At 45.9% G+C, this 21245-nt stretch overlaps 3 protein-coding genes across 12 annotated transcripts in view; all 3 read right to left on the bottom strand.

The window, feature by feature from the left end:
• F11R (F11 receptor) overlaps positions 1 to 15186 on the bottom strand; it is a 46189-nt gene extending 31003 nt beyond the window's left edge. Inside the window, exon 1 of one of the 2 annotated variants that reach the window (XM_059881545.1) lies at positions 15057 to 15186. The gene's annotated coding sequence lies outside the window, so the exon portion shown is untranslated. Of the gene's footprint in view, positions 1 to 14902 lie in introns of both variants that reach the window. The other variant, XM_059881548.1, reaches the window with a different exon arrangement.
• On the bottom strand, positions 13721 to 15186 carry TSTD1 (thiosulfate sulfurtransferase like domain containing 1). Of its 3 annotated transcripts, none has more exons than XM_005203566.4 (4): positions 15057 to 15186; positions 14707 to 14829; positions 14002 to 14172; positions 13721 to 13915 (listed from the first exon to the last, which is right to left on the bottom strand). In XM_005203566.4, exons 1-4 carry the CDS (start codon positions 15130 to 15132, stop codon positions 13860 to 13862), a joined length of 426 nt encoding a protein of 141 aa, XP_005203623.1. In that variant the 5' UTR covers positions 15133 to 15186; the 3' UTR covers positions 13721 to 13859. The 3 variants fall into 3 exon arrangements, with proteins under 3 accessions (XP_005203623.1, XP_002685900.1, XP_005203624.1); XM_002685854.6 differs by having other exon boundaries at positions 14013 to 14172; XM_005203567.5 differs by lacking the exon at positions 14707 to 14829 and having other exon boundaries at positions 14013 to 14172.
• Positions 15187 to 15425: 239 nt separating this feature from the next.
• On the bottom strand, positions 15426 to 21114 carry USF1 (upstream transcription factor 1). 7 transcript variants are annotated; one of them, XM_024985344.2, is made up of 11 exons: positions 20291 to 21114; positions 19109 to 19201; positions 18679 to 18728; positions 18410 to 18525; positions 17969 to 18070; positions 17539 to 17734; positions 17201 to 17288; positions 16998 to 17056; positions 16759 to 16853; positions 16379 to 16507; positions 15426 to 16183 (listed from the first exon to the last, which is right to left on the bottom strand). In XM_024985344.2, the coding sequence occupies exons 2-11, from the start codon at positions 19114 to 19116 to the stop codon at positions 16094 to 16096; spliced, it is 933 nt and encodes a 310-aa protein (XP_024841112.1). In that variant the 5' UTR covers positions 19117 to 19201; positions 20291 to 21114; the 3' UTR covers positions 15426 to 16093. The 7 variants fall into 7 exon arrangements, with proteins under 7 accessions (XP_024841112.1, XP_024841124.1, XP_024841108.1 ...); XM_024985356.2 differs by having other exon boundaries at positions 20625 to 21114; XM_024985340.2 differs by having other exon boundaries at positions 21022 to 21114.
• Positions 21115 to 21245: the final 131 nt, after the last annotated feature.

Genomic DNA, 21245 nt, shown 5'->3' with positions numbered 1-21245 from the left:
CTGAAATCACCATCTGCAGTGATTTTGGAGCCCAAAATAATAAAGTCTGACACTGTTTCCCCATCTATTTCTCATGAAGTGATGTGACCAGATGCAATGATGTTATTTTTCTGGATGTTGAGCTTTAAGCCAACTTTTTCACTCTCCTCTTTCACTTTCATCAAAAGGCTTTTTAGTTCTAATACTTCACTAAGTATTCAGTTCAGTTCAGTTCAGTCGCTCAATCATGTCCGACTCTTTGCGACCCCATGAACTGCAGCATGCCAGGCCTCCCTGTCCATCACCATCTCCCGGAGTTCACTCAAACTCACGTCCATCGAGTCGGTGATGCACTAAGTATTAGAGAGATGCAAATCAAAATCACAATGAGATCACCTTACACCTGTCATAATGATTATTATCATAATGTCTATGAAAGTGAAAGAGGAGAGTGAAAAGTTTGGCTTAAAGCTCAACATTCAGAAAACTAAGATCATGGCATCTGGTCCCATCACTTCATGGGAAATAGATGGGGAAACAGTGGAAATAGTGTCAGACTTTATTTTGGGGGGCTCCAAAATCACTGCGGATGGTGACTGCAGCCAGGAAATTAAAAGATGCTTACTCCTTGGAAGGAAAGTTATGACCAACCTAGATAGCATATTGAAAAGCAGAGACATTACTTTGCCAACAAAGGTACATCTAGTCAAGGCTAGGGTTTTTCCAGTGGTCATGTATGGATGCGAGAGTTGGACTGTGAAGACAGCTGAGCACCGAAGAATTGATGCTTTTGAACTGTGGTGTTGGAGAAGACTCTTGAGAGTCCCATCGACTGCAAAGAGATCCAACCAGTACATTCTAAAGGAGAACAGTCCTGGGTGTTCTTTGGAAGCAATGATGCTAAAGCTGACACTCCAGTACTTTGGCCACCTCATGCGAAGAATTGACTCACTGGAAAAGACTGATGCTGGGAGGGATTGGGGGCAGGAGGAAAAGGGGACAACAGAGGATGAGATGGCTGGATGGCATCACCAACTCAATGGACATGAGTTTGAGTGAACTCCGGGAGTTGGTGATGGACAGGGAGGCCTGGCGTGCTGCAATTCATGGGGTCACAAAGAGTCGGACACGACTGAGCGACTGAACTGAACTGAACTGAGTGATTAACAAGTAATATTAATGTTATTATAAATACTAAGTATAGTCAATTTACAGCAAACTAAAACCCACAAGCCTCTTATTTTTTAATAATATTTATTTTAATTTATTTATTTGACTGTACCAGGTCTTAGTTGCAGCATGTGGGATCGAGTTCCCTGACCAGGGATCAAACCCAGGCCTCCTGCATTGGAAGCAAGAAGCCTTAGCCACTGGACCACCAGGGAAGTCCCAGCTTTTTATTTGTGCTTGAACTACTATTAAACCAGATCTCTCACATACTATCTTTATACAGTTGTGGGATTTTGGCCACCCTGTACAGCATGCAGGGATCTTAGTTCCCCAGCCAGGGATCAAACCTGTGCCCAGCACATTGGGAGCTCAGAGTCTGAAGCACTGGACCACCAGAGAAGTCCGTATACAATTTTTTAAAAATATTTAAATTCGTTTATTTGGTTACATCAGGTCTTACTTGCCGCATGTGGGATCTAGTTCCCTAACCAGGGATGAATCTAGTCCCCTGACCTGGGAGCTCGAAGTCCTGCCGCTGGACCACCAGGGAAGTCCCCCTGTGCAATTTTAACCAAAGTAGATTTGCATTTATCCCTACTCAATTTTATGTTTTTTGTTTTGAAAATGAACTAATATACAGAAAAGTATACATGTAATTATGTTAATGATTAAAGTAAATACAAATAATGTGCATTCCAATTATTTCTATATAAAACCTTTATGTGTATATTTACAAAGCATAAAGGGGCTCTCCTAGTGGCCCAGTAGTAAAGAATTCACCTGAAAGGCAGGAGACTGCCTGCAATGTAGGAGACGTGGGTTCTATCCCTGGGACAGGAAGATCCCCTGGAGAAGAATATGGCAACCCACTCCAGTATTTATGCTTAGGAAATCCCACAAACAGAGGAAGCTGAAAGGCTACAGTCCATGGGGTCGAAGGAGTTGGACACGACAGCAACTACACCACCACAAAGCATACAAGTAAATTTGGAATGTCCAAATAATTGTTTTAATTCTGTATTTATTTCTGGCTGTGGTGAGTCTTTGCTGCTGCTCACAGGATTTCTCTAGTTGTGGCAACCATGGGGTACTCTCCAGCCTCAGTGTGCAGCCGTCTCACTGCGCTGGGTTCTCTCGTCCTGGAGCTCAGGCTCTAGTAGTGGTGGCACACGGACTCAGTAGTTGTGTCTCTTGGGTTCTACACTCGGGCTCAGTAGTAGTGGTGCATGGGCTTAAGTTGCTCTGCAGTACGTGGGATCTTCCCAGACAGGGATGGAAACCATGTCCCCTGAATTGGCAGGCGAATTCTCATCCACTGACCACCAGTTCAGTTCAGTTCAGTTGCTCTGTCGTGTCCGACTCTTTGTGACCCCATGGACTGCAGCACACCAGGCTTCCCTGTCCATCACCAACTCCCGGAGTCCCCCCAAACCCATGTCCATTGAGTCAGTGATGCCATCCAACCATCTCATCCTCTGTCGTCCCCTTCTCCTCCTGCCGTCAATCTTTCTCAGTATCAGGGTCGTTTCAAATGAGTCAACTCTTCGCAACAGGTGGCGAAAGTACTGGAGTTTCAACTTCAGCATCAGTCCTTCCAATGAACACCCAGGACTGAACTCCTTTAGGATGGACTGGTTGGATCTCCTTGCAGTCCAAGGGACTCTCAAGAGTCTTCTCCAACACCACAGTTCAAAAGCATCGATTCTTCAGTGCTCAGCTTTCTTTATAAAGAAAGTCCAACTCTCACATCCATACATGACCATTGGAAAAACCATAGCCTTGACTAGACGGACCTTTGTTGGCAAAGTAATGTCTCTGCTTTTGAATATGCCATCTAGCTTGGTCTTAACTTTCCTTCCAAGGAGTAAGCGTCTCTTAATTTCATGGCTCCAATCACCATCTGCAGTGATTTTGGAGCCCAGAAAAATAAACTCAGCCACTGTTTCCACTGTTTCCCCATCTACTTGCCATGAAGTGATGGGACCGGATGCCATGATCTTAATTTTCTGAATGTTGAGTTTGTTTTTTTTTTTTTTTTTGTTTTGTTTTGCTTTGTTTTTTTTTTTTTTTTTTAATTTTATTTTATTTTTAGACTCCACATAATCATATCAGTTCTGCCAAACATCAAAACGAATCCACCACAGGTATACATGCGTTCCCCATCCTGAACCCTCCTCCCTCCTCCCTCCCCATACCATCCCTCTGGGTCGTCCCAGTGCATTAGCCCCAAGCATCCAGTATCGTGCATCGAACCTGGACTGGCAACTCGTTTCTTACATGATATTTTACATGTTACAATGTCATTCTCCCAAATCTTCCCACCCTCTCCCTCTCCCACAGAGTCCATAAGACTGTTCTATACATCAGTGTCTCTTTTGCTGTCTCGTACACAGGGTTATTGTTACCATCTTTCTAAATTCCATATATATGCGTTAGAATACTGTATTTATGTTTTTCCTTCTGGCTTACTTCACTCTGTATAATAGGCTCCAGTTTCATCCACCTCATTAGAACTGATTCAAATGTATTCTTTTTAATGGCTGAGTAATACTCCATTGTGTATATGTACCACAGCTTTCTTATCCATTCATCTGCTGATGGACATCTAGGTTGCTTCCATGTCTTGGCTATTATAAACAGTGCTGCGATGAACATTGGGGTACACGTGTCTCTTTCCCTTCTGGTTTCCTCAGTGTGTATGCCCAGCAATGGGGTTGCTGGATCATAAGGCAGTTCTATTTCCAGTTTTTTAAGGAATCTCCACACTGTTCTCCATAGTGGCTGTATTAGTTTGCATTCCCACCAACAGTGTAAGAGGGTTCCCTTTTCTCCACACCCTCTCCAGCATTTATTATTTGTAGACTTTTGGATCGCAGCCATTCTGACTGGTGTGAAATGGTACCTCATGAATGTTGAGTTTTAAGCCAACTTTTTCACTCTCCTCTTTCACTTTTATCAAGAGGCTCTTTAGTTCTTCTTCACTTTCTGCCGTGTCATCTGCATATCTGAGGTTATTGATATTTCTCCCGGCAATCTTGATTCCAGCTTGTGCTTCTTCCAGCCCAGTGTTTCTCATGATGTACTCTGCATGTAAGTTAAATAGGCAGGGTGACAATATATAGCCTTGACGTACTCCTTTCCCAATTTGGAACCAGTCTGTTGTCCCATGTCCAGTTCTAACTATTGCTTCCTGACCTGCATACAGGTTTCTCAAAAGGCAGGTCAGGTGGTCTGGTATTCCCATCTCTTTCAGAATTTTCCACAGTTTATTGTGATCCACACAGTCAAAAGCTTTGGCATAGTCAATAAAGCAGAAATAGATGTTTTTCTGGAACTCTCTTGCTTTTTCCATGATCCAGCGGATGTTGGCAATTTGATCTCTGGTTCCTCTGCCTTTTCTAAAACCAGCTTGAACATCTGGAAGTCTGAATTTAGCAATAAGGAGCTCATGATCTGAGCCACAGTCAGCTCCAAACCTTGTTTTTGCTGACTGTATAGAGCTTCTCCATCTTTGGCTACAAAGAATATAATCAATCTGATTTCAGTGTTGCCCATCTGGTGATGTCCATGTGTAGAGTCTTCTCTTGTGTTGTTGGAAGAGAGTGTTTGCTATGTCCAGTGCATTCTGTTGGCAAATTAGCCTTTGCCCTGCTTCATTCTGTACTCCAAGGCCAAATCTGCCTGTTACTCCAGGTGTTTCTTGACTTCGTACTTTTGCATTCCAGTCCCCTATAATAAAAATGACATCTTTTTTGGGTGTTAGTTCTAGAAGGTCTTGTAGGTCTTCATAGAACCATTCAACTTCAGCTTCTTCAGTGTTACCACCAAAGTAGTCCCAAATAATTTGATATTCACCAGATTCTTTTTCCCATAAAGTGATGAAATAAATAATAAATTTTAAAGTTTTTATCATTAACATTTGTTTTCTGTAGTCTTTTAAGAAAAATAGATTTTGTAAACTTCAGATTGGTGAGTTTGTTTGCAAAGTGGAAAATTCTAGAAGGAAATATTAAATATAAATCTTGATTTTGTCATCCAGTATATTAGCAGTTGAACCTGAATCTACATTATATGCCAGTTTCATAAGCATGCTGTCTCTGACCCAGTTCAAAAAGTTTTTTTTTTTAAATATGGCCAAAGACAAGAGTTGAAAACAGAATCCTTAAGTGACCTCTTTCCAAGCTGGCAGAGTACACTGATAGCACTCAAGCTATTGATATTTCCAAAGGTTCCTGTTGAAAAATGCTGTGCTTCTGTCACATATTGATTGTATAGATATCTTACATTTTATAATTGATCGTTAGTCATTTTGCTTTAATCTCTAGGAAGAGCAAGCCCAAGTTTGCAATCCAAACTCAAATATTGACATGCATTCCTCATTTCTTCTGACTTTATCCTGACTTCATCTATGTTATTCAGTTTTCTCTTTGCCCTGAGATTTCCTTCCCCTTCTATCCTTTTTGGAATGTAGGGTTTTCTATACATACAAACATGCTGTAGTGATGCTGTGATGTGCTATTCAGACTCCCCTTCGGAAATGAAGGATGATTTCCCCAGCTGTGGGCCTCTCTGGGAACTACTTCCACCTGAGAGTCACACAAAGGTGTGCCCGCTTCCCAGGGTGGTGGTGGTGGTTTAGTCTTGTCCAACTCTTTCAACCCCAGGGACTGTAGCCCCCCAGGCTCCTCTGTCCATGGGATTTCCCAGGCAAGAATACTGGAGTGGGTTGTCATTTCTTTTTCCAGGGCATCTTCCCAACCCAGGGATGGAACCCAGGTCTCCTGCATAGCAAGTGGATTCTTTTCCAACTGAGTTACCAAGGAAGCCTCTTCCCAGGACAACCTATATCTACTCTAATTCCTGTATATCGTTCCCGGGTCACCTTGAAAGACATTTCAATAGAGTAGTGGAATAGGCAGTAAAACCTGTATGGAGTAGGCTGAGGAGAGAATGTAAACTGAGAAAATATAGAGTATGACCACAGACAGTTCAAGAGAGATGTTGCTGAGAAGGGCAGCGGAAAAAAGAAGCGGCAGCTGGAAGGGTGCTGGATGAAGGCAGAGTAGGTATTTTGTTTACATGGAAAGGACTGTTTGCTAATGGCAATGGTCCAGTAGAAAGAAATGCTGTATGAAAGGGGGGTAGTTGCAGTACTATGCTCTTGAGGAGAGAGGAGATGGAATGCACAAGCTGAGGCTCAGGAGAGAGCAGAGATAACCACTGTGACTAGCAGGAAGTGTATGGTGCCATTGGAACATTTGTGGCGGGAAGATGATACAAATTCAGTCTAACTTTTGTTCTCTGGAGTATGAGGTAAAGTCGTTAGCCAAAAGTACAGAGGAAAAAGGAAAGTTTAGGAGACTGAAGAGTGGGGAGAAGTAGAGACAGAAACTGTACGTACTAGGGAAGTGTATTAGGACTGGTGAGCAGTAACAAGTGCCTTCAAGATATTTTAGACATAAATTTGAAGCAAGACCAGTCAAGCTGATATGACTTTTACTCCAGCTCTTTGACTATGGAAAAACAGTAAGTGGGTAGTTGGATGTGACCATAGTTGGGACTTTCCTAAACAAATGGATGGAGAAAGCATCAAGGATGTTAAAGTGGTATTTAAGGGAATGGCAGTTTACTTCTGTGTTTTCCCAGAGAGTTTTTTGGGTTTTTGTTTTTGCTAATATAAGCAAATATAAACATATATGTATATTATTTTACTTTTACTCTATTATTTTGCTTTTTTTCTTTTTTACACAAAAGGTAGCATACATTTTTTTACCTGAAAATGTTTTGGAGAATGCAGTTCTCAAAGAGTTTCCTCATTCTTTTTTAAAGTTGTATAATATTCTGTTTGTAAGCTTCCCTGATGGCTCAGACAGTGAAGAATCTGCTGTAATGCAGGAGACCCGACTTTGATCCCTGGCTTAGGAAGATCCCCTGGAGAAGGAAATAGCAACCCACTCCAGTATTCTTGCCTGGAGAATCCCATGGAAAGAGGAGTTTGGCAGGCTCCAGTCCATGGGGTCGCAAAGAATCAGACACAACTGAGTGACTAACACTTTACACTTCTAAGGGCTCTTTATACAGTCCAGGAATTAGCCCTTTGTGTATGCTATGACTTCAATTTTCCCTTTACTTTGTCTTTTGGCTTCTGTGATGTTTGTTTGTTTGGGGGGCTTTTTTCCTTTTGTTTTGCATTTTGTTTTTCTTTTTTGGCTTTGACACACAGCAGGCAGGATCTGTTACCAGACCAGGGACAGAAACTGCGCCCCCTGCGGTCGACTAGTGGGGAAGTCCCTATTTGTTTTTGCCACCCATAAGCTTGCTTGTTTTTTTATTTTATCAGTCTTTTCTTTCATGGGTTCTAAATTCTGACTCAGGGATCTTCCTCGCTTTTATTTATGCAATTTGTTTTTTTATAATGAAAACCTTTACTATGTATTCTCTCAGCAACTCTCACATACACAGTACAGTATTAGTTATTAACTAAGTCACCACGAGGTACACTACATTCCCATCACTTTTTAATTAATTTTTTTTGGAATAGAGTTGTTTTACAATGTTGTATTAGTTTCTGCTGTGCAACAAAGTGAATCAGCTATCTATATACCTATATCCTCTCTTTTATAGATTTCCTTCCCATTTAGGTCACCAGAGAGCACTGAACAGTGTTCCCTGTGCTATAAGTAGGTTCTCATTAGTTATCTGTTTTATACATAGCAGTGTATACGTGTCAGTCCTGATCTCCCAGTTCATCCCACCTCCCTCTCTCCCTTTGGTATCCATACATTTGTTCTCTACACCTGTGTCTCTATTTTCTGAGTTCATCTGTACCATTTTTCTAGGTTCCACATATAAGTGATATTTTATGATTTTTTTTCTCTTTCTGCCTTAATTCGCTCTGTATTACAGTCTCTAGGTCCATCCACATCTCCACAAATGGCACAATTTCATTCTTTTTTTATGGCTGAGTAATATTCCATTGTATATATTTGCCACATCTTTATCCCTTCCTCTGTTGATGGACATTAGGTTACTTCCACGTCCTGACTATTGTAAAGTGTTGCAATGGACATTGAGATTCCCTACTTTTAGATGATGAACTAAGTCTTCTTGATAGTTTCCATTTTTACTTTAAATCTTTGATCAATTTGAAACTTTTCTTGGTATAGATTGTGCAGTTTGGAACTCATCTCTTTGCAAATAACCACCTTATTATATATTGTAATAGCTGGTAAAACTTGCTCCCACTCATGTTCTTTTTTTTTTTCCTGGCAATTCTTAATTTCAACTAAACTGATACATTTATGGAATTGAGTTTTCCTATCTAAGAATCTTCTGTTTTTTCTTTCATATAGGTCTTCTTTTAAGGTTTTCATTTTCTTCAATATGTTTTGAATTTTCTTTGTAAGTTTAGTCCCAATTATGCAGAATAATGATTATAATAATAGACACACAGCGGGTCCACTGGATTAGGAGGAAAATAAGGGCATGAGGAAAATAATAGTGAAACTAAGGTAAGGTCTATTAATTAGAGGACTTCACAGGTTGAGGAATATGATTAGGACTGGAAAAACTAAGGGAATGAATGAGCTGGAAGGACTTCCCACTGGGAAATACTATCAAGTCTAGGTTCTTTAGACTCTCAGCTTTCCTGACTCCTATGCTCCTTTGAGTCTTCAGCTATTTAACTGATATTTTTCTTTTAACTTAAAAAATTTGCTTTCCTATAGTCCATTTCTTGTGTCTAGTTGTTCTTAGTGTTTTCTTCTTTGGTTAATATGAATTCCAGGAAACATGGCCTATTATTACCATGTAAACATTAACTGAAACAAAGCTGGTGTAGTTGTAGTAACAGCAGATAAAATAGACCTTAAGGTAGAAAGCATCATCAGAGATAAAGAAGGATGTAATAAGAAAAGGATCCATTCTGGAGGAAGCATAGCAATTCTAAATCTGGAACATCTAATAACATCATCTCCAAATATATACATAAAAATGTCAGAAAAAAGAGAGAAAAGACAAATCCAAATCACGATGAAAGATTTAAACATATCTTTGTAAGTATGCTAATAGAATAAGCAGGCAAAAAAAGAAAAATCAGCAGAGCTATAGATTTGAAGAAAATAATTAATAAATTGGGACTGATATATTAATATATAGAACACTGCACCCCAAAACTGTAAAATATATCTTTTCAAGTGTTCATGGAACATATGCAAAAATCAACCACACACTTGGCTATAAAGCAAGTTTCAACACGGTTTAAATGATTCAAATCTCAGTATATGTTTTCTGAGCAGAAGCAGTGGTTAAATGAGTATGTAAAAAGTCATCAAGCTGCACATTTAGTTATCTGACTCTTGCACCAAATATATTAAAAAACAAAAACAATTTTTCACTGTCAGTCATAAATTCCCTTCCATCAAGTTTCAGTTATATCTATGCTATTTTATTTACCTTCTTGTGTTTACTCACACATACAATCTCTAAATCTACACATTTTGAATGGCAGGCACTTTTCATATGTTTACATATGCTATTCCAGTAAACTTTCAGAACCACCCAAACAGATGAGTCTTTTAACCCCCCTTTTATAGATGAGGAAAGTGAGAACTGGAAAGTAACTCGCAGTGACCACTAAGTAGTGCTGAGTCAGAACTGGAACTTAGAACTCTGATTCATAGCCTTGGTCCTTTACATAACATGCTTTAATACCATGTGTGAGTATTATTCCCAACTTTCTCCCCTTGCATTTCCCTCCCTGGATTATTAAACACCTCAGTAAAAAATTCAGCATCTATTGAGTACCTCCTTTATGCAGTTCTGGTTTCATTATTGGCCATACAGAAATGAAATAAACAGTCCCTCCCCTTAAAAAGCTCATTCTAGGACTTCCCTGGTGGTCCAGTGGTTAGGTGTCCACCTGTCAAAGCAAGGGACACAGCTTCCATCTCTGGCCCAGGAAGATTCCACATGCCTCAGGGCAACTAAGCCTGTGTACCACAACTACTGAACTTGTGAGCCCTAAAGACCGTGCTCTGCAGCAAGAGAAGCCACTGCAATGAGAAGCCCGTGAACCGCAACAAGAGAGTAGCCTCTGCTCACCCCAACTAGAAAAAGCCTGCATGCAGCAACAAAGGCCCAGCAAGGCCAAAAGTAAATAAAAAAAAAAAAAAACAGAGCTAGGTCCAAGGGGAAGAACCACATAGATTAGAATACAGTGTGGTAACTGCTACATGGAAGCGTGTACCTTCTCCTCCATTTTTCTGGTCCCTCTGACCGTCATGAATCAGTTACATAATTTTATCGGGTTATTTTTCTTCCTTTTCCTTCAGTTTAAAAGCCCTCTGGATGAAGATAGCAAGCATCCTGCCAAACACATTCTTCTAATTTTTGTGAAATTCAGAGTGGCACAGAAGATGCTGGAAGCTTCCCAAACAGGGTTAATGGTGAGTAAAGGCCAGGGTCAGAAGGGAGGAGGATCTACTTAGGCCACTAAATAAACTAGCCTGATGGGAGCTGGCACTGAAAGATGTGTTTGAAAAGTCAGGGTGCTGCCAGATCCTGACTAAAGACTGCTCGGAATGCCAGGTCAAGACACATGCTTGAGCCACTAGGCAACAAGGACCTATTGTAAATGATCAACTCTGACTGATAAGATTAAAATGTTATTTTAAGGTTGTTCAGGCAGCAACATTTCAGAAAGACTTAAATTAGGAGATTCTGAAAGTTGGGAGGCTAGTAAAGCTCAACAGACACCTACTGAGAACTTGAGTCCCACGCAGTGGAGATAAGGAAATGAAAGCCAGTTCCTACCTTTGAGGAATTCATAATCAATTGAGAGAGAAACAAGCAAAATGTAATGCAATAGATATGATGACACACTCAACCCAAACCTAAGGTAGATAAAGTATGATGAGAGAGAGGAGTCTGATGTAGCATGGGGAGAGAAGGCAAGGGAATACAGCCGGCACACACAGCTCCTCAGCCTCACCTGCTGACATAGTTAGCTATGAGGAGAGGGCAAGGTTGGCACAGCCCAACAAGGTTACTACCCACACAGTTAATGATGGGGAAAGAGGAATGTTTTCTTAACAATGATCAAGCCAGAGGGCATGGTCAGGTAGTGGGTCAGCTCAGTTTACTTCCAGGATTCTCTCTAACCCTCATCAGCTGAACTGAAGAAAGCAAGTATTGTAGGTTGGCAGGCCAGGAAGGAAGCTAGAAAACTAGTTTAGGTGGCAGAAGATAGAAAATGGTTGCCTAAAAAGAGGTTAAGGATGGAACTGACTGGTCCCAGGGAAATTTTGGAGATTTCAGGGTTTTATATCTTGGTTAGGATGCTTGCTTCAAGTAAGTGTATAACTGTCAAAACTCAATGAGGTGAACACTTAAGAACACTGCATTTTAGGGAATCCCAGGGCAATCCAGTGGCTGGGACTTCATGCTTCCACTGCAGAGAGCACAGTTTGGATCCCTAGTTGGGAAGCTAAAAGTCCACATGCCATGCCAAAAAAATAAAAGCATTTTATTGTAAGTAAATTATGCTTCTCTAAAAGAGAAATGCTATAACCAAATTATAAAATTTGAGGAGGGATAAAGGAAGACTAGAACAGTTGAGACTCAACAAGGGAAATTTGGGACTTCCCTGGTAGTCTAGCGGTTGAGAGTCTGCCTGCCAATGCAGGGGACACGGGTTTGATCCAGGAAGATCCCAGGCTTCCCAGGTGACACTAGTGGTAAAGAACCCACCTGCCAATGCAGGAGATATGAGACGCAGAGTCTATCCCTGGGTTGGGAAGATCCCCTTGAAGAGGGCACAGCAATCCACCCCAGTATTCTTGCCTGGAGAATCCCCATGGACAGAAGAGCCTGGTGGGCCACAGCCCATGGGGTCACAGAGTCGGACATGACAGGCAACTTAGCACACGTGCATGCTGGAAAGATCCCACATGCCAAAGAGCAACTGAGCCCACATGATACAACTACTGAAACTCGAGCACTCTAGAGCCGGTGCTCTGCAACAAGAGAAGCCACCACCAAGAAAAGCCCAAACACCGCAAAAAAGAGTAGCCCCTGCTCACTGCAACTAAAGAAAGCCCCTGGAAAGCAATGAAGACCCAGCACAGCCAAAAATAAATAAACAAAATTTTTTTAAAAGAGGGAAATTAAAGCCCAGGAAAAATTTCCCAACCAGTCTGAGAACCAAAGGAATTTTGGCATTTGAGGAAAGAGTAACTGACATCTATTATTTGCCAGACCCTAGACTAGACTCTTTCACACACTTCAAGTTTATCTCCAAACCCAACAATATCCAGCTAAACTCAGTATTGTGACTATCCAGGGAGAGAATGAAATAGGTTTGTGAAAGGAGGTGGAGAGCTCAGATGAATAGAAGATTTTATACAGTGTGCAGTGTAGACTGTGAGGTAAAAGATGTATAAGGGCTGGGTACAGTCCCAAAAGCAGGAGGAGAAGAGGAAAAGGTGAGGAAATGGCTCCAAGGAATTTCTTCAGAAACTTGAAAAATCAGAAAACTGGGCCCATCTCTGACTCAACCTTCTCTTCCACAAATTAAGAAGTAAAAATTTTTTATAATCAGACTTAACACATCAGAACTGAGGGACTTCCCTGGTGATTCAGTGGCTATGACTCCTGGCTCCCAATGCAGGGGGTTTGGGTTTGATCCTTGGTTAGGGAACTAGATCCCACATGTACCAATTAAGAGTTTGCATGCTTCAATTAAAGATCCTGCGTGCCTCAATAAAGATTCAGTACAGCCAAATAAATTAAAAAAAAAAAACAACTCTGACATTGAAATATTTAATAGGTCTGGAAGGATATGCATTAAACCATGAACCATGACAAGGAAATTACCTACTGTAAAGTGTCCCATTTTGTGCTGTTTCTGTTTTTCTTTTAAACCAATTAAATTTTGTTAAATCTACTGTGGGATCAAGGAACTGTGCTGGTAAAAACTCAGACCTCTTTCTGGTGGCAAAGGAGGAGCTCCTCAGACCTGTGATCTGTGCTTGGGATTAGGGGTGGCATCCATTCCTTCACCCAACTGCCCGGGAGAACCATTTCATTTCCTCAACCCAGTGACAAAGTCTGAGGGAAGTGAGGTTGGGGCTGGGGACCTGAAGACCTAGAGCAAGGGTACACAAACCTTCTATAAAGGACTAGATACTTCAAAGAATTCTGTTGCCACTGTTCTCCCATTTTGGCACAGAAGTAGTCACAGACAATCGTAAACAAATGGTCATGGTAGCAAGACCAAGTACGGCCATAGTTTACTGACCTCTGGTCTAGTTCTGGCTCCTGACCGCATATTAGAATTACTTGAGGGCCTTGTAAAACCAGGTCCCACCAAATCTGAGATGAGGCTCAAGTTTTGTTTTGTTTTTAAGCTACCAGGTGATTCTGGATTATAGTCTTTCAGCAAACTTCTGGGTGTTTTGGTTTTGGTTGGGGGGCAGATGAATGCTGGAAGGAGGACCTAGGGCTGAACTGAAGTCTAGGTTATGATTAGAACTGTTTTCAGTTCACCTGACAAATTAAGTGCTTCCAATACTTTGATTAAATGCTCTTTATTTGCTGCTTTTCATGCACAGCGCTATAAGAAGTTGCTCAACCCAACAAGTCAGCTCCTTCATCACTCTTAGTTAAGGCGGCCACTGGCAGCAGGGAGGGAGCATTCAGTATGCCACACTCTACCTAACCTTCTTTCTGGAGCCATTCTCTATAGGCCCCTTCATAGTTCCGAGCCCTGTGAAGAAAAATAGGGGTGAGGGAAGGACAGAGCCCAGGAGGCAGTCCCCAGTCACCACCAACCCCCGCCCCCGCCCCAGTTACCAAGCCCATACTCTTTGTATCCGAGTCTCTGGGCCAACTGCGTGGCCTGCAAGCCCCGCTTGCCCATCTGACAGAAGAAAATGAGATTCTCTTCCAGCTTTGGCTTCTCAGTGGAGTACAAAGCCTTGAAAGCAGCTGGCTCCATCTGCAGGGCGCTTTCCAACTCTGACACTGGGAGGAGGAGTCAAGAGGATACAATGGAAAGCCGGAAGTTGGGCCATCTCAGGTTCAGTGGTTGGGTCTGGAAGGACCGGTCCTGTGGTCGAACACATCTTCAAGGGGCCCCAAAACAACACATGGTGAGAACTCCTCCCCCCGCCCCCACCCACTTCGAGGACAGGATACGTCCTACCTGCACAGGTCAGCCAAACCACCTCTGAATGGAAGCCACTTCCCTAGTTTGTGAGGAGACGCGGGCAAACTCAGGCATCCAGCTTTGGGGAGCTCAAGCGTGTGAATCTGGCCTGCCCCTTCCTCATTGCCTGTTACCCCCTCAAACTGGAAGGGCCAGTTCCGCTGCCAGGATCCGCCTCCCATCAACCTTTCTTAAGGGAAGTTTGGGGGGCGGGAGCCACAGGAATACCGGACCCCTGTAACTAGTGCCTTCTCACATCATCCTAAATGAGGTCCTATTGGATAAGACCCTCCTAAACTGTCTGCAATCCACCACCAGGGCTTCCCCCCGCCCCCGCCTCAATCCCGTACCCGGGATGTTGAGAGCCCCAGGGATGGTTCCAGCCGCCGCCTCCTCCCGGGATCTCACGTCAAAGAGCCGGGCCCCGCCGGAGGCCAGGAGCGAACGGAGTTCAGGGAGCGAGACCGTAGGCTCTGAGGAAGGGGCACGCGAGCCTTGAGGGAAGCACGACTGCCGCCCGCTCGCCTGCCGCCGGGCCCCCCTCACCTGGCAGCGCCCCAACCTGGCGGGGGATGCGTGAGGACCCCTCCGCCACTCCCCTTCGCGCCTCCCTCCGCGTACACCTCCACCGGGGGCGTTCCGAGAGCTCCTAAGGCCACAAGTTGGCCTAGACCGGATTCCAGGTCTCCCCTACAGGTACCTCCAGCCATGGTGCGCACCGCAAATGTGAGTTTCAGGAACTCGGCCCCAGCCCGCCCCTTGGGAACGGGCAGCATCTCCCCCGCCCTTCCGAAGCTGCAGCTGAGCTGAGCCCGACCGGAACCGGAAGCAAAGGCACCGCCTCCCGCACAACCCCCGCGGCACCTGTTCCCGGTACTCCTAACACACTCGCTATAGAAATCCTCGCGATTGCGGGCGTGCACTGGCCTGGCCCAATAGGACTCATTGTCGTAACTATAGGAGCTCCGATACCCCACCCAACCTTGACCCAACCCTTACTGGTCAAAGCAGTGTGTTCCCTCCCTCCCAGCGTGGAGCCCACAAAGGGAGGAAGACCCAGAGACAGTCATGGCTCTGAACAGTTTATCTTAAAAAAAAAAAAGAAAAGGAAAAAAAAAAAAAAAACCGTCCCCTCAATGGGGTAAGGCCCCCCAGTGGGCCCTGCCTCCTGTTCTCCCTGGTGCCAGAGATCTGCATAGGCCTCAACTGCTTGCTGGCCAATCTCCTCTTCCTGGGGCAGCAGCCACTGCTAAGCCTCTGATCCCCACTTCCTGCTAAAGCCTGTTCCCCAGAGTCCTGAGGAGCACATCTGAGCTCCAGGGAAAGGAAGAACCAGTGGAAGCGCCAGTCCTGAGGCAAGCCAGAACACTGCTTGTCAGCAGACCCTCTGCTGGCACTTTAAGCAAGCACAGGGCAAGCCCCCCAATTTAGTGTGTCCAGTGTCCAGCATGGAGACAGCACATGCATTGTGCAAGAGGAGCACAAGGGCCCAGGGGCTGCATGGGAGGGTTGGTTGGGCGAGACTGTCGGTGCACCCCCACGTGTGTGTTTCACACCACTGCAGGCTGCTAGATCACAGGGCCTTAATTCAAAGATACGCCTTCTGAACTCCCCCCAGTCCCATGCCAAATGTGGGCAGTGAAGGAAAGGGGCATGGGGTTATTAGCCTGTGGCTCCTGGGCTATCTGAAGTTCTCGGAAAGGGGCTGTAGAGCTTAGAGCCCCTGAGTCCCCAGAGTTAGTTGCTGTCACTCTTGATGACAACCTCTACTCCATGGTGCCGCAGCTGAGCTCGTAGCAGCAGATTCTTGTTCTTAAGATCTTCTACCTGGACATAGGAAAGAGCAGTAAGGGAAATAGGTAGAAAAGTCTCTGAACTTACGCAGACACCCACCAGTGACGAGGTAAAGATAAAGCTCTCTCTATGGAAAACAAAATAGGGAGTCCCGAGATCGGTTGGTGGCTAGGGAGTCGAGGACAGCTGTACTGAGGGGGGGCGGCGGGGGGTGGGGGAGGGTCTGACCTGCTGTCGAAGCACATCATTGTCCAGCTGTAGTTGGTCAAGCCCCTGCAGTTCTTCAGACAACCGGTGGTTACTCTGCCGAAGTTCCTGGATATAATCACAGGCTTTGGATAGAATTCCACCTTTACTCTGTTAAGAAAAAGCCAACACAATAAGGACTAGGATATAAAAATACCTGGCTTGCTTTCCAAAAGCATGTTCACCCTCTGGACCTTGTTTTCCCTTAAAGGGTGGTGGAATAAATTCTCCCAGGGATTCAGGAACCTCAGAGACAGACAGGAAAGAGCTACCGCCATGTGTGCCCACTGTCTACCATTTCTGGAAGCAACACCAGGAGACAGAATTCAGGCATCCTGCCACTACCAGGGTCTTTCCATGACCTGGCCGGACTTGGTGCTCTCCATGGAGCAGTCTGGGATGATCTTGGACAGCTGTACGATCCAGTTGTTAATCTTGTCTCGGCGGCGGCGCTCCACTGTGGGGCAAGTAGAGGACAAGGTGACTCGGAGAGAAATCACCAAAGGCCCCAGAGTAAAATCACCTAACCTCTCCCTTCAACATCAAAGAGGTCCCCAATCCCAGCAGGCAGCGCCAAGCTTCACATGCAGATCGTGCCTACCTTCATTATGCTGAGCCCTGCGTTTCTCATCCCGAGTTGTCCGGGGAGCTTCTGACTTCCTAACAATAGAGCACAGGGTGCCCAGAGTGAGAGGCAAGATCAAAAACTGAGATTGGAGTTTGGGGTGAGGAACCAACCGCACCAAATCTTTGGAAAGGATCAAGACTATTCCTGGTAACTGAGAAGAAACAAGGGTCACTCACGGGGAATAAGGGTGGGTCCTGGGGGCAATAGAGCGCTGGCTTCCTCCCTGCAACACTTCTTGTGGTGACATCATCACAAAGAACTGACCTGTGAAGATGCAGGGGAGGTTCCGTCAGGACACGGGACTAGGACCCTCACCAAGCTCTAAGGACAAGGCCCTGGGCTCCTCCTCTAAAACAAGACACACTGCCTCCTGCTGGAAGGGCAGCCCCAGACTCACTGCCTGCCCAAGTCTTAGTGATCATTAAGGGATCAAGAGTAAAGGCCCACTGCCCACCAGCCATGTCCCACAGCCTATCCTAGCCCCTCCAGCCAGCATCCTCACATAATATCTCACCAGTGCCAGGAGGGGTCGCCTGCCCCAGTAGTGCCTCTGAGCCCTGGGTAGTAACAACAGCTGCTGTACTCCCCGATGTGGTACCCCCTGCCCCATCTCCCACTGCAGTGCTGGGGAAGTAAGTATAGTGCGTCTCAGCAGCTGTCCCCTCTGTGTCAACCGCATCATCACTCGTGAACGCACCCTGGATCACGGCCTGGGAAGGGGAGCAAGAGGACAGAGACAAGTGACAGTCAGACACTTCCCATGAACTACTCTGCAGCTCTATCTCTTGTGAGGAGACAGGGAGAAACATCCAGAGAAGAGTCTAGTGCTATGGGTCAAGGCAGCCCCAGATGTCTCACCATCCCAGCTACGCCCATCCTATTAGCTCCCTTCTTCATCTTACTACTCAGAGCTCAAGTCCCCTCTGCAGCCCATACCCCTGTACCTGGGTCATGGATTGAGTGGCAGGGTAGCCACTGATGGCACCAGTCCCCTCAGTCTGGCCATCCAGCTGCCCTTCAGACACCTGGATCACCCTGTACATCACCTAGATTCAGGGAGGAAGAAGGGGGGGAAGAGAGAGTAAGTGCTAGGGACTCCAGAGCCCCTCATAAAGCTTCTCTTGGATAGGACCCCCCAAAAAGAATCCTTCAGAGACGTATATTTAGCCATTCCCCATCCTTTTCCCATACAGTGGTTTCAGCATGGCCCCCACCCCATACCAATCTCTACTGTAAACCTCATATTCCACCCCCCAACCCCCACCCTCCAATTAGTCCACATCTTCACCTCATCCTCCAAACCAAGTCTCCCCATGACAGGTTCAGTCACCTCCCTCAATCCCAACCCCAGGTAACACCTGCAGCCACCTGGCCCCCTCCCTTACCTGGCCCCCATTTTCAGTTCGGAAGACGTACTTGACGTTGGGGTCAGGGAAAGTGGCAGCTGACTGGATGCTAGCTATAGCCACACTGGTGGGGTCCTCCCCAGTTGCCACTGCACCTGAATTAAAAGCAAGAAGTCTGTGAGTTACTGCTTTTCTCCCTCTGTTGCGCTTGCGTGTCGTTTGAAAGGAGAAGGTGATAGGCCCGGGGGTTGTGGGGCGAGACCAGGATGGGCTGGTGGCCTCAGCTCAGTTCTGTTTCTCCCACTAACCTTCCTGAATCTGCACTGTCCCCTCTTCGGTTTCTGCTGTTTTCTGCTGCCTGTTCGTGAAGGGATAAGAGGAAGAATAAGGGAAAAAGTGAATGAAAAAGTGAATGTTACTGGCCCAGTAACATACGGCTCCCAAACTCATTGGCATTCCCAACAGATGCTAGGGGAGTTTAGAATAACCAGAGCTGGTATTTACTTAGCACTGAGCCAGCATTTAACAGGCAATATCTTATTTAGTACTAAGAACAGCACTTATGAGTAGGTAGCACTACTTGCATTTTATAAACAGAAAACCAGATCACATAGCTAGGTGATATAGCTGGGACCTAAACGGAGGTCTGCCTGACCTCCAGAGCCAGTGCTCCTAGCCATTCTGCATTCTCCCAGGCCTCCCATCTCCCATTCCAGGCCCTACCTCTTCTTCACTCACCCCTTCATCTCTCTGTGAGGGGGCACATCCGAGGAACTGGTCCTTCTTTGGAAATCTTCGTATCTCCTGCCTCACAGGCCTGAGTGCTAAGTCCTGGTAGAAATCAGGGAGTCTAGTGAGTCTAGGAAACTGAAAGCTCTCTTATTTCTAGAACCTAGGCTCCATGAAGACACATCCAGGAACATAACCAATCTTCTGCAGGGGACAACCAGCTTTCTCCATTCGGATGCTGAAGGCTGCCTACAATGACTGAAAAAGCAATTCTACAAATAATGTTCCTCACCTCTCCAATTCACACTCCATCTTCTGGTGGAGAGGGGATAATTATACGAAAGACTGAAAAACAACATATTTCTGGATGGATCATTATTAAAGCTATTATGATCTGCCATGATATAGGGATTAGGAAGGGCCATGTTTAGACCACAGCTATCAAAAAATACAGGACCATAGACCCTGATGCTTATTCCAGTTTCTCAGGCACACATACTGAATACCAAGAAATTTCTGTCCTCAGATCTAGGAAAAGAAAACCTCCAGAACCATAAATGCCAGACTTGGCCCTTGGGCCCCATTCTACTGATCCGGCTGTTGTTTGGGGAAGTCCAAATATATGTCATTCATTAAAAAGACCTTAAAGCCCTAGTGTATCGTCTTCAAGCCCCTACTATTTTATTCACCAAGCCTTCCTGTGGAACAACATAGTTGCTAAAATGTTGCCATGACAACTCCAAATCAACTGAACCCAGCAAGAACGGAGAAAACTCCAGGGTTCGGCAAGAGGAGACAATGGGGGAGGAACGCATCAACAAGGTGCCTGCCTTAAGGCCCTAACGGGGGTGGGGGGTTTTTTGGGGGGACGGGCTAGGGGTGGGGGGAGACGGCTGGAGGGCGGCGGAAGGTGGGCAGGAAAAACAAAGGAAGGCGCCTCCAGAAGGAAACAGCTATACAGTGTAAAGCAATAAAATAATCTCGACAGGAAAGGGGTAAGGTTCTTGTAAATTCTCTACCCATAATGTCCCCCAAACCTTTATCTTCAGCGGATGAGTCATGGAAAGCTTGTATCCAAAGCGTTAACCCCAAAAAAAGGAACTGAAAGTGAAACCGTCCAGAGGAAGTAGCGCAGCAAGAAGATCCCAGTCCCTAAGGGGGAAGTAGGACCAGCGTTTCAAGACCACCTACCGCTCCATCCTCAAACCTCCGGAGGAAATGCCCCTCTGAAGCTTGCAGCACTGACAGCAGAAGGAAGCAATCAGAGGGCAGGGTACAAGAGGCGTCTCTATGGCCCACAGCTGTCAGCCAGGAGCAGCCTCTGAGGACAATCAGCAACGGGGTCAGGCTACTTATTCGAATCTTAGTTGGACATCCGGAAGCATTTCCTGAGCTTTAGGGGTACGCGACACGGAAAGTGGGCTAGGATGTTGTGGCGTGCACGCTCCGGGAAGGAGGGCCCTGAAAGAGCTTAGCTAAGTCTGGACACAAAGGGAAAAATCAAGTCCGCAAAGAAGTCAAGCACCTAGACTTCGCCTGAGAATGCGGCGTCTCCCTGCGGGCCCACCAACCAGCAGGCGCTCAGCAGCTGAGCTACGGCCAGGCGCGAGCCCAGGGGCCCGCGCGGTGACCCGGCTAGCCCGGCCGGGCTCACCCCCAGCCCGCGCTGCTCCTCAGAGGTAGGGAAGGACGCCGGGGGCTCAGCTAGCCCTGCGGTCTCCGGCCCAGCGGCCCGCGGCTGGCAGCGCAGGAGGGCGGGGACGTGCGCGCCCGGGGGCGGGGAGTGAGTTCGGCCCACAAAGGGGGTAGGAGATAAAGAACCGGGCACGGCCCCCTCCCTCAAAACAAAGACTTCCGCCCCAGGAGTTCCTGAACCTAAAAAACGGAAACAAAATCAAAGCTGCTATGCGGTGCCGGCTCACCCAGTCTCCAGACTCCCGCTATGTCCTGCACTCACCGGCCAAAGCCGCCGCAGCCGCCGATCTCCCCCGACCGTGTTCTCCCTCTCCGGACTCGGGTATCTCCAGGGACAGCTGATCATGCGCACTCCCGGCCCGCCGCCATGTTGGTGAGGGGCGGAAGTGTCTGTCTCGACCCACCCAGCCATCTCTGCCTCCGAGCCGCCCGACTTCCGTTCCCTCCATGT

This window comes from Bos taurus, chromosome 3 (genome assembly GCF_002263795.3).
Source record: "Bos taurus isolate L1 Dominette 01449 registration number 42190680 breed Hereford chromosome 3, ARS-UCD2.0, whole genome shotgun sequence".
In the NCBI taxonomy this organism is placed as follows: domain Eukaryota; kingdom Metazoa; phylum Chordata; class Mammalia; order Artiodactyla; family Bovidae; genus Bos; species Bos taurus.
Note: the sequence above shows the minus strand (reverse complement) of the source record. Positions and strands in the feature narration are given on the sequence as shown.

Excerpts from the sequence above, each read along its gene's own strand:
- TSTD1 (XM_005203566.4), bottom strand. The coding sequence starts at position 15,132 with ATGCTGCCCGTTCCCAAGGGGCGGGCTGGGGCCGAGTTCCTGAAACTC. Across the intron at positions 14,173-14,706 it reads TGGGGCTCTCAACATCCCGG|TGTCAGAGTTGGAAAGCGCC; the intron begins GTACGGGATTGA and ends TCCTCCTCCCAG. Across the intron at positions 13,916-14,001 it reads ATACAAAGAGTATGGGCTTG|GGCTCGGAACTATGAAGGGG; the intron begins GTAACTGGGGCG and ends TTTTCTTCACAG.
- USF1 (XM_024985344.2), bottom strand. Across the intron at positions 17,289-17,538 it reads GGCGACCCCTCCTGGCACTG|GTCAGTTCTTTGTGATGATG; the intron begins GTGAGATATTAT and ends GCATCTTCACAG. Across the intron at positions 16,854-16,997 it reads CAGGGCTCAGCATAATGAAG|TGGAGCGCCGCCGCCGAGAC; the intron begins GTAGGCACGATC and ends CTTGCCCCACAG.